The sequence below is a fragment of the Lepeophtheirus salmonis genome, unplaced genomic scaffold (assembly GCF_016086655.4).
Source record: "Lepeophtheirus salmonis unplaced genomic scaffold, UVic_Lsal_1.4 unplaced_contig_7818_pilon, whole genome shotgun sequence".
Taxonomy (NCBI): Eukaryota; Metazoa; Arthropoda; class Copepoda; order Siphonostomatoida; family Caligidae; genus Lepeophtheirus; species Lepeophtheirus salmonis.
In genome coordinates this window covers 1-12,296 of record NW_027296048.1, presented here as the reverse complement: position 1 = coordinate 12,296, position 12,296 = coordinate 1, and the positions used below count along the sequence as shown (strand labels likewise).

Sequence of the window (12,296 nt, the reverse complement as noted above, 5' to 3'; positions counted from 1 at the left end):
TAAAATCAAGACCCCACTTCCTGTATACAATCATCAAAACGCCACCGCGACTACATTGTTTTTTCTTAGATCCAAAAATGTATGTGGTATACACCTGGGGCATTATTTAAAACTTTCAAAGATAAATAAAATATTAATTGACAAGTCTTTAAATTAAAAGATTCTGAATAAATATATAAGAAATTAATGTTTTTATTTCTACTTATATATATATATATTTAAAAATAAAAACAAGGCTCTTTTGATATTTTATGGTTTAAAATGAACAAATATCTTGATAAATCCATTGTTTATTGTCAATGAAAACTATTTTTGAATCGTTTATTATATTCAAAATGTAGTAAAAATGTGCCTTTAAAAATTTATAGTATGAAGATTAAAATGCATACATTTTAAATAAGAAAAAATACAAATAAATAAAGAAGGTAAGAACATTCTTGTTTGTATTTACGGATATATATTTCAAGAAAGAATCATAAGTATAAAATCCAAGGAAGAATAGTCTTAACGACCGTAGTTGGAAAGGGGAGCAACGGATTGGCTTTGACTAGATGCACCAAAAGATTGTCCGAATCCGCCAGCAGCAGAACCACCAAATCCACCAGCAGAACCAGATCCTCCAGCAGCATCTTCTTGGGCAGCAAAAGCGATTTGAGCAGCAACAGCTTCGGCAATTTCAGGGAATGGGATTGGGACTTCCTTGGGGAGATGAGGGGCAGAGGTTGGAATCCATTCTCATCAGCGATCCAGTCGACAACATAAGTTTGACCATCAGGGCCAACATATTCGTAAGATCCCTTCATGACAACGACGGATTCCTCTCCAATGGTGACAGTGGATCCAGAAGATGTTTGTCTGATACCATTTTCGGCTTCAAAGGAGTTGTCAAAGTCGCTGTTGTCTCCAAGGGTACCAGGAGCATTGTTTGATTCACTGATGATAGCAACAACGGGGGCAGCGGGTCCAGACGAAGCTCCACCAGTAGATCCACCGAAAGATGATCCTCCGAAGGATGAACCAGATCCACCGAAAGAGGTTGTGACTTGGTTAAAGGATGAAGCAGCTCCTACTTGTCCGGCCCCATATGCGCTGAGTGGAGGTGAGTTACGTCCAGCTCTTCTTCTAGAGAATACTCCAGCGTCAATGCTGATAGCGAAACAGAGTACCAAAGCAGAAACAACCTATAGAAACATTAACAACCATACAAATTGAAGAATATATAATTGATTTGTCATAATTAGATCTTACAAAACTCTTCATCTTTGTAGTTGGATCTTCAAATATGAACTGATGTCAAACCCCTGCTTCATGAATATTTTTATACTATTTTTTTTTAGAACCTTTCGAAGGAGGCAATTTAATTTTTTTTCTTCATGTCTACAAAACCTGTTTGCCCAAAAATATAACAAATGTAAGCAAATGTTTTTTATTTATATCTATATATGCCTATTTCATCCTTAAATAATCAGTCACTTTGTTTTGTTTTTTACTTCATTTTTCTTTCAAATTCTTCACCTTCAGTTTAAGCATCAATGTTTTGTTGCAATTGTAATTTTCTTATTGATCTAAGATGAAAGTATGTTATTAGGTAAAAGGTATTTTTCAACACTCATTTTGGCATTTCCAGAAAAACTTGTAGTTTACAAAAGAAAAACTAATATTATATTCAAATTAGAGATAAGACGGGTATTGGCCCCAGATCCAAAATACCAGGGTACGGTATAATTAAATTGAATAATCCAAAAACATATTAAATCCAAATGGGCATAGGATACTCGAACTTTTACGGATAACATTCTGACGAATTTTTCAGATCTTAAAAAGCTTATGGTATTACTAAATACTTCATTTTAATTATAAACAAATGATATTATTTACGTGTATATCAAACCTTACCTCTATTTTTCTTGATTAATGCTTGGAGAGGAATATAATAGTTGCATTGCCTGATTATTCCAAATATTTTTATCTCACACGTTGTTACCTTTATTGTGTAGCGAAACCTTTCCTCCAAACAGAAAGAGAAATAAGGTATAAAATCAGTTAAAAGTTAGCCAATTATTCCAAAATATGAAACTATTGTTGATAATTAATTATAGTTTAAAGGATTAAATTATCATCCAATCAATTAACGTTCAGAACATTAATTACGAGAAAAGAAGGGAAAAAAATCGACAATTGACATAAAAAATATATTGTTTTTTTGTCAAGAACAAAAAATTACATTGTAAATAAAAAGTGAAGCAAATATTTTTTTCCTGTTATTATGATATATGTTTGAGAACCTAAAGTCCATAAATTATCCTTAATATTTTGTCAAATTCTATGCTTTCAGTCAAAGTAAAAATGTTTCGGAATTATTAAATTTGCTTATTGATCTACCATGAACATTTAAGCAATCGTATACCTGTTATTGTTAACATTTATTTCAGCCTTATATTTAAATATGTATTTTTATTTATTATTTTTAAATACAATTAAATTTATGGTAAATACCATCACGTTGCAAAATTATGATTCAATTAAAATATTTCCATATCGTTTTAATAGGGTTTAATTTTTCATATAGATTCCTTCTTTGAAACTGAATAGTCAAATTAAGTAATTTAAATTGCCGGTTTTAATGTGTTAATAAAATTAACATAATCGTAAAATTAGTTTCTATTAGTAATTATATTTTCAGGTGAAGGGTCATTTTCGTTAAATAAACAAAATATCTTGTTTTATTATTATAAACATATTTAATGAGCTAAACAATAATTGAAGATGCTATGTCATTTCTAAGAAATACTTGTAGTTAACAATAGCTTGAGTAATACTTTCAACAATGGCATTCAGATAAGAGATAGATTGGGTTTTTGTACCAGGATTCAAAGTACCCAGTTATGGTATAAGTAAACTTGCATAATTTGAAAAGATTCGAAATCTGGACCAGCTCTGGGTACTTCAATATTTACGTATAAAGATATGATAGATTTTTCAGATCTTAAAATCTTATATTATTTATTACTTAATACCTAATCGTATATATATTAACACATGATATTATCTATATCAAAAATACAGTCTATATACCTTGATTATTGCTTGGAGGTGCATATAACAGTTGCATTGCCTGGTTATTTCGTACGGTGTAAATTCACACATCGTGAAACTTTATTATAGCAAACAAATTTTCCTTTGAATATAAACAAAAAAAGGCCTAAAATCAGTTAATAGTTACCCAAATCATCTACAGTATAAAAATACTGTTGATGATTATTCACAGTATAAAATGAACTAATTATAATTCAATCAATCAACGATTTATAATTATTAAAGAATCAACGACAGCTGACAATATAATCAAGTGTATATTATTATGTGGTAGTTTTGTACTCACGAACAGAAAATGTAAACTGAATTTGGTTGTTAGCTGTCGAAGTACATATATTCTTCTTTTCCTCTATTCAGAGTTTAATATTGATTGGTTGGATTCGAATTCTCTCTTGTTAAACTATGAACAATTCAAGACATTTATTGAATAATAATTCCATTGTTCAAAGATTTGGCTATTTACCAAGTGATTTATGAGCATTTTTCTCTTACTTTTCAGGAGGGCAGTTGCAAAATACAATAAAAGTAACAACGTTTTTATTGTTGATTATGTTCTAATAGAAATAACATTGATTTATTTCTTGTTTTGAACCAGAAGTAAGTAAAAATGTAACTTTAATCCAGATAATATTTTGTTTAGGACATCATTTATGGTAAAATGCCCCTAAAATTCAAAACCATTATCTTTGACTTTTGTTTCAGATCTGTATCTAAATTTACTTTAATATATCAATAGACCCGAATACGAGAAAATGTGGATCTGTTATATCCTAAGTTCAGATACTTCAAACATTAGACAGGTATAGTTATTAGTACATCCTATCACTTGTATTGGTCAATATGGATTAGATATGTGTATAAATAATTGTTTAGGTTGTAACATCTTCTAGTTCTAGGAGCATAGAGCAGTTAAGTCGACATAAAGTTTCAACTCTAAATATTAAATAAACAAATAAAACAACTTTTGTTATTCTCTTTGGATTGTGTTAATAAAACACACTTAAATCTTTCTAATCCTTATGACATAAAAGAGATAATTATTTTTTCTCGAAAATTGATTTTTGAGTTCTTTAGGATCATGCCAATAATATTTAATAAAATTAACTTTAATTTGTTTGGTTTTGTTCGCTAAAAAAGTTATCGGACAATGCTGTTTACTTCATCATTTATTCATATGTATTTCTTATATTTCTGAGTACTTTTATTTCATGTTCTACTAAAAATAATTTTACAGATGATACTAAAGCATAAGGTTTTGTAGTAATTCTGCAATAATAAAAAAAAACAGTATTTTCTCTTATAAGTTATTGATTATTTTACATTTGATATTTTTGACAGCAATTTCTACCTTTTAGAAGACATAAAGCTGCATCACAAGTCATATATATAACAAAAATTATATATTTTTTGACAAATACATAAATTATGTCCAGATTTGTGGTACAGTTTCAACCTTTTTATAGGTTATAAATGTTATTTTGGAGTGCCATTATATAGTAACTATATCGACAAACACAATAGACCTTTTATTTATATAGATATCCCTCTAATAGTTGTATCCATTGGGAATTACTGTTTTTGCTTCATTTGAGCAGTTTAGGACACTTAAATCCTGTTTGAATTAGCAATATATTTTTAATTTTTTTTGTAATTAACTGAAATTTTTGCTGCAGGGATTAAAAGCGATTTATTATGATTTTTTATTGGTGGAATCTCTTCAAAAAACAAAAATACCATATTTTGTATCATTTCCCAAATTATCTTCTATGTACTTACTATTCACTTCATCATGAAAAGTAAGGATGTAATCATTAGTGAACTATGTTATTTAATTGAGCTAAAAGCATCGAAATATCATTAAGACAATAAAGAAACTATAATATACTCGTTGATGCATTGAAAAAAAAATCTCTAGAAGAATTCCAACATCAAAAATTCTTAATTAATCATAAACATTTGAATATGAAGCTTAAAATACAAACAAAAATATCTATGAATAAATTGGCTGTACTTATATTTTTATGCAGGTAAAAAAAATATTGGAATGTTTTCTATTTTTGATCTTTGACCTACCACTTATTTGATTAAAATGTTATAAAGATTCCAAGTTGATTGAAATATGGAGAAATGAACATATTCAACAACTTACTTTTGATCCAAGTATTCGTTCACCCAAAATTATTGAGCAAACTCTTGCTCCCGCTCAGTTACTAATTTTATGAGTGCAACTCTTGTTCGATTTTTAAAGTAATGAGCAAGCTCCAGTTTCTACTCAATTAAGAATGAGCAGCCCCCATTTTTTCACTCATATTTGAGTATTTGAATTTGATAACTCTTTATGATTGCAATTCCTGAAATTTATATAAATTGTTTATTTTAAGAGAAAAGGTTGAAGAATAAATAAAACTTAAAGATCTCAAATTATATTTAAATTATAAAGAATCCAATGTTTTAACTTTTAAATATTTGATGAACTTGACAAAAATTATTTTTATCAAAGTTTTAATTTTTTAAACTGTGGGATCTATACTTGAATAATTGACCACTTATAGAGAATACTCTCTTAGCGGTAGCTGAGGACAGTAGTGTATAAATAAGAAGTATATTTGTACTAGATTAGATCTAAGGCAATTCTTCCAAATATTCAATATCTTTGAATAATAATTATTAAATCGTGAGAATTCACATAGGTTCATGCAAATAAGATAATATTAAGTCCTAATTGGTAGTTGGGGTGTGTATTAAAGAAAAAGTTCAAGTGTCTTGTACGATTTGGACAACTATACATTATTTGCAAGAGCTGATAATAATCCAAATTTAATTAAAATACGCGTGTCAAGAAATTTTTATTTTTCACTTGGGTGCTTGAACACACCAAGTTTGGGAACAACTTCTTAGAGGACATATAATTGCTAACTTTCGTGTACTATCATCCAATTAAACCTGATAATTAGTTTAGATTGAAAAAGGTACTCAAATTTGTGGACTTATACTTGGGTAAGATTTTGAGATCTTCTACAAAATATTCCTCTATTTATTTTATTAAAGCATAAAATTGTATACTATTTAATTTCTCTAATCATTCAGTACCTATTTATTGATTCATTTATCTAGAAAGGGAAGGGGCTATGTAAAAATTACTCCGGGCTGTAAGAGAGTGGCGCAGGGTCGAAGGGCAAAAATGCTATAAACGTGACATATACTATATCCATGATTCTAAACAAAAACTACTCAAAATAAACAGCTTTCATTTATAACATTTTTACTCCAGTCCAAATGAAAATTCATAGTACCGGTCAAAGATCAAAAATAGAAATCGCACATAGAAAAAATTTAAATCATATTTTTACTATAACAATGCACATTAATTGTGAATCCGTCCACCACCAGCCTCACTGATAGCCTCCAACTACCTCTGGAACCCCTTGTACACATTGGCAAGGTAGTCCTTTTCATGATCTTCTACTACTGGTAAACCGAGGTCTTCAGGGCACCTATATTGGGGTGGCGGACTTTGCAGGCCTTCCTCTCAATTTACCAGCAAATGGAGTAATCCAGTGGATTCAGTTTTGGCACAACGTGTGCGAAATGTTCTTGGACCAGAAGTTCATGTTGCTACCCATACACTCTTGTATAATATTAGTAGTGTGGGCCGGATCCCGTCCTGCTGAAATACGTACGTGCCGTTGTTAGATTTCTGTGGTCTTGGTGATCTACGGGACAATATTTTTGCCCATACGTAATCGATTTCCAACAGGAAACCATATTGGAGGCTTTTTTTCTCTAGTTGATGACACAGCCCCAGCATCGTCAACGAGGGGGCTGCTTCGTTTTGGTGACTGTCCTGATACTGTTATCAGTCTTGCAAAAACATACCACCCGATTACTTTGCTTGTTGTAGACGAGGTCAGCAGTAAAATCATATAACCATCAGAGAAAAAAAATACCCGGTTGCTATTGTGCTTCAGATCATTGAAGAATTGTTGTCATCACTGAAGATGAAGCTCTTTTGATGTTAGGACAGGAGTGGCCTCTCACTTCTTCTAAGCAACCTTCCTCCAGTCTTTCGGATGCCTTTGCCCAAAGTAGACGGATGCACCTTTTTCTTCTTGGAGTAGTCGGACATTTTCAACGTTGGGTTGACCTTAAAAACCTACATTTTGTCTTCAGGGTTCACTTTGGTGGGGTTTCTGCTCTTGAGTTTGTCTTGAAGGATGTCCCCATCAGCCAAACGATTTTTGAACCGACAGACTGTGGCTTTACTGACCTTCATGATGCATGAGGAGGTCTACCGGCGTGGATTAAATTACCTATCTTGGCTCTTCTTGCCTAAATCGCGTCATATACAAAAATTTTGTTTACAATATGTACATTGTACATCAATCAAAGGCTTATAATCTAAGGTATTCAAAAATAATCTGAACTTTAAAATTTAATCAACAACACCTATTCAAAACTATATTTTTAGAATGTGTCATTACTTTTTCTACATCTGGTATGTCAATTTACATAAAATTGACAAATTTGGAAAATAAATAACTTATTTTAATTATGCCAATTAAAATATGGATATATTTTAAGTGCCAGTCTTTTTAAAGGAAGGAAGCATCAAAGATTTGAAAATTCACTGTAACTTGAATTCAAAAGTTTGAAAAAACTTGTGATAGACATGAAGAAATGACTGGTAAACAGCTGAGTTAAGTAATAATGTTGGTAATTTATACATTTCGATATACATAATACATTGAATGTTTAAATACATAATATACATTTCATTTTTAATATTTTGAAAAGTAAGATAGTTTCAAATTTTAAGCGTAAATACTGATGGTCAACTCAATTCTAGGTAATAATGCCAAAAGTGAGGAGAAGATAGTTTTGTCTTTTGGTTAATTAACCACCATAACTGGTCAAAGGAGCTGAAGATTGTCTTTTGGTTCCACCATAACAGTCAAAGGAGCTGAAGATTGTACTTGGTTCGAAACCTGAGAATCCATTGGATTGTCCTTGGAATCCACTGGATTGCCCTTGGAATCCACCATTGAAGCTAGATCCTACAGCGGCAGCATCTTCTTGGGCAGCAAAAGCGATTTGAGCTTCGACGGCTTCAACAATTTCGGGGGAAGGGGATTGGGACTTCCTTTGGGAGATGAGCAGCAGAGGGTTGGAAACCATTCTCATCAATGATCAGTCGACGACGTATGTTTGACCATCATCCCCAATGTATTCGTAGATCCCTTCATAACAACGACTGAATCTTCTCCAATGCTGACAGTGGACCCAGAAGATTCTTGTCTGATACCATTTTCGGATTCAGAAAGAGTTGTCAAAGTCGCTGTTGTCTCAAGAGTTCCGGGAGCATTGTTAGATTCACTGATTATAGCAACAACGGGGGCAGCGGGTCAGATGAAGCTCCTCCAGCGGATCCACCAAGATGATCTCCGAAGGATGAACCAGATCCACCGAATGAGGATATGACTTGGTTAAAGGATGAAGCGGCTCCCACCACTTGTCAGCTCCGTATGACTGATTGGAGGTGAGTTACGACCAGTTCTTCCTGGAAATACTCCAGCATCAATACTGATCTTCAGCGGTCAAAACCTCCTGCTTCTGTCAGTACCATTATTATTCGCATTCAAAAAGGGCCTGTTCATGTCTAAACCTGTTTACGCCCTCCCTCCCCTCAAAAAATAAAACCTTTTTTTATTTATATAATAGAAAAAACCATCATTGATATATTGAATAATTTATTCACATCTGTTTAAGTGTATCTAGTTCATTGAAATTTGCTTATTGAATTATGAACGTTTAACATTGGTCAACAAAAACATTCTTTCAGCCTCAAAGAGGAATTTTTGCCAAATATTATTTTTTGTTAAATTTATGGAATCACGTTGAAAATTTTAATTAAAGGATTTAATCTGAACTAGGTTTAATTTTAAAGGTCATTTTTTATGTAGATTCATTCTTTGATACGGAATGTCAAAATTAAGACTAAATTGCCAGCCGTGATGTTTTGATAAAATTAACGTAATTGTAAAATTATTTTCTATAAGTATTTATATTTTCAAATGAATGGTAGTTTTCATTAAATAAAGGATATATCTTGTTTTTATCATTATAAGCATATCTAATGAGCTACATCATCATTGAAGATACTATGGCATTTGCAAAAAAAAAAAAATTAGTAAACAATAGTTTGAGTAATACTTAAAACACTGGGTACTCAGATAAGAGATATAATGGGTTTTTAGACCTGTATCCAAAGTATCAAGTAAACTTGCATAATTTGAAAAGATCCAAAACTTGAACCAGCTTTGGGTATTCAAACTCTTACGAATAAAGACATAAAAATATATTTCGTATCTTCATATGCTTGTATAATTGTTTAATACTCACTCCTAGTAATAAAAAAATATATTATCTATAGCAAACATACACTCTTTATATCTTCATTGGAGGTCATCTAAAATAATTTAGGAACCCGAAATTTAATAAAATATTAAAATCTAAAGATATCAACAGACGTGAATACAAGAAAATGGGGATACTTCAAACATTAGACAAGTAGGTATTACTACATCATATCACTTGTAATGGTCAATATGGATTATATATATGTAGAAATAATTGTATAGGTATTAAAACCTTGTAGTTCTAGGAGTATCAAGAAGTTTAGTCGACATGTATAGTATTGGTCAATATGGAGCATACCTTTTAAGAGTATCATACAGTAAAGTCAACATCATGAAGTTTTAACTCTACATTTCATAAAACCAATGTTGTTTTTTTCTTTGGATTAAGTATATTCAACGCACTAACTCTTTCAAACCCATACCACATGACAGAGTAAAGTATTTTTTTGTCGAATGTTGATTATTGAGTTCTTTAGGAGCATACTTTACATTACACAAAAGTTATGAACTTTATTTTTTTCGATCCATTTTCTCCCAAAATATGGGACTTTATTTACTATTTGAAAAACAGATGGTACCGAAGCATAAGTTATTGTATTAATTTGAAAATATTTTTTGTATTTTTTCTGTGAAATCATTTATAATTTTACAGGTGATATTTTTGAATGCAATTTGTAGCTTTTAGGAAAAATACAGATACATCAGAAGTCATTTATGTATATAACAAAAATGATATTTTCTCTTGCACAATACACATATTGTGCTCAAATTTTTTGTAAAGTTACGGCTATTTTGTTGGCTATCAATCTTAGTATGGGCCATCATTATGTTTATCAATTTGTACATTTGATAAACGATTTCGACGAAATCAATAGAGCTTTTATTTATATAAATATCCCCTCAGGTAGTTATTTTTATTCGGAAGGGATGCTGTTGCTTTATTGGAGCATTTTAATTCACTTAAATATTGTTTTTGTTTTTGTAATCTACTTTTTTATTTTTTATAAACTAGATTGTTTTAAAACGAATTTGTATGATTTTTTTTTCTTGAAATCTTTAAACAACAAAAATATCATATTTAAATCATACAAAAAATAATCAGTATCTCCTTTGTCTCTACTATTACCTTCATCATGATGAGTAAAGATTTAATCACTAGTAGTGAGTTTTATAATTTAATTCAGCTGAAAGTATCAAAATGTCATCACGACAATAAAAATATTACGCAGAAGAAAAATGTAATATACCAATTGATACATTGGTCAAAAACTTCCCTAGAAGGACACCAGCGTCCAGAAGTATACAATTATGAATAATTTCTTTTGGAGACTGTAAATTTTGCTGCAAATTTTTCACCACCGACAATTTTACTGCTTGTATTTTTGACAACAATATTTATAGAGGGTGTTTGCATCAACTGTGTCTTCCACAATGATTTTTGGAGTCAAATTACATCCAGAAACTAAACATTTTCTGATAAAATTTAAAATAAAACTTTAACTAAATATATCTAGTAACTAAATTCAGTCATACAGTATTTATTGATTGGCTTATCTTGGAAGTTCAAGGTGCTATGGCAGTAAGAGGTGTGGGGTATTTTCGAAGAAAAAAATGTAATAAACTTGCCTACTTAGTATGTGCATGCCCATAACAAAACAACGACATTTTTAATTTTCTACTAATACCCAAGACTATTTATCTACAAAATTTACATGGATTCTACAATATAGAAAAAGTAAGTCATATGAATTTAGCCAAATAATATATGCTTCTATTTTAAGTTCCATTTATTTTTACTTATTTAACTAGATAATGTGAATCAATGATAGACTTAGGGTTTGTGAGCAATCGCTCAAAAAATTGCTCATTTTTGTAAACTGTTATTAAAAATAAATTTAGAAAAATATATTTTAATTTAGATTATATCACTGCTTTGATGATTCTTTGAAGATAAGTATGAAAGGATAATCCATTTAAAAAAAAATTCCTTCATTGGGTGAGAAAAACCATTGAAAAAAAAAAATTGTTGTTGAGTTCAAACTATGTATATCAAACTAAGGTAATGATTACGTAAATGATATGTGAGAAAGCCAAATTCTGACAATAGCCAATGAGATCAATTGGAAATTTGACGATAAATTGATCGAGTAGTTAATATTTTGGGTCTTTAAGGACATTTTAACAGAGCATTTATTTGTAAATTTCATTGTCATATATAGATATAAAGTACTATAAAATTTTATTAAATATCCTATAATTAAGCCTTTAAATTTTAAAATTTTTGGTTAAAACTTCACTTAAATGATTTGTATAATCATTTAATTAGAATAAGTTTGGAGAATGGGACTGGTGTAGACGGAGACGTTATTAGAAGCAGTACTGGTGTAGACGGAGACGTTATTATAAGCATTACTGGCAGAGTTGAATCCATTGGATTGCCCTTGGAGTCCACTTTTGAAGGAAGATTCCAAATTTATGGAGGATCCACTGGAAGAACCACCGTTAGCAGCATCTTCTTGAGCAGCAAAAGCAATTTGACCTTCGACGGCTTCAGCAATTTCAGGGGGAAGGGAATGGGAACATCCTTGGGGAGATGAGCGGCAGAAGGTTGAAACCATTTTCATCAGCGACCCAGTCGACGACGTAGGTTTGACCATCTTTACCAACGTATTCATAAGATCCAGTCATGGTAACGACAGAGTCTTCATTGAGGACAACAGTTGATCCAACAGCTTCTTATTTGATTCCATTTTCGGCTTCAAAGGCGTTATTGAAGTCACTGTT

At 30.9% G+C, this 12,296-nt stretch overlaps 1 protein-coding gene across 1 annotated transcript; it reads right to left on the bottom strand.

The window, feature by feature from the left end:
- Positions 1-309: 309 nt before the first annotated feature.
- On the bottom strand, positions 310-1,348 carry LOC121131512 (uncharacterized). The gene is given in 3 exon segments (XM_071893969.1): positions 310-719; positions 722-1,181; positions 1,249-1,348. Coding segments are annotated over 3 exon segments (687 nt in total). The 5' UTR covers positions 1,261-1,348; the 3' UTR covers positions 310-504.
- Positions 1,349-12,296: the final 10,948 nt, after the last annotated feature.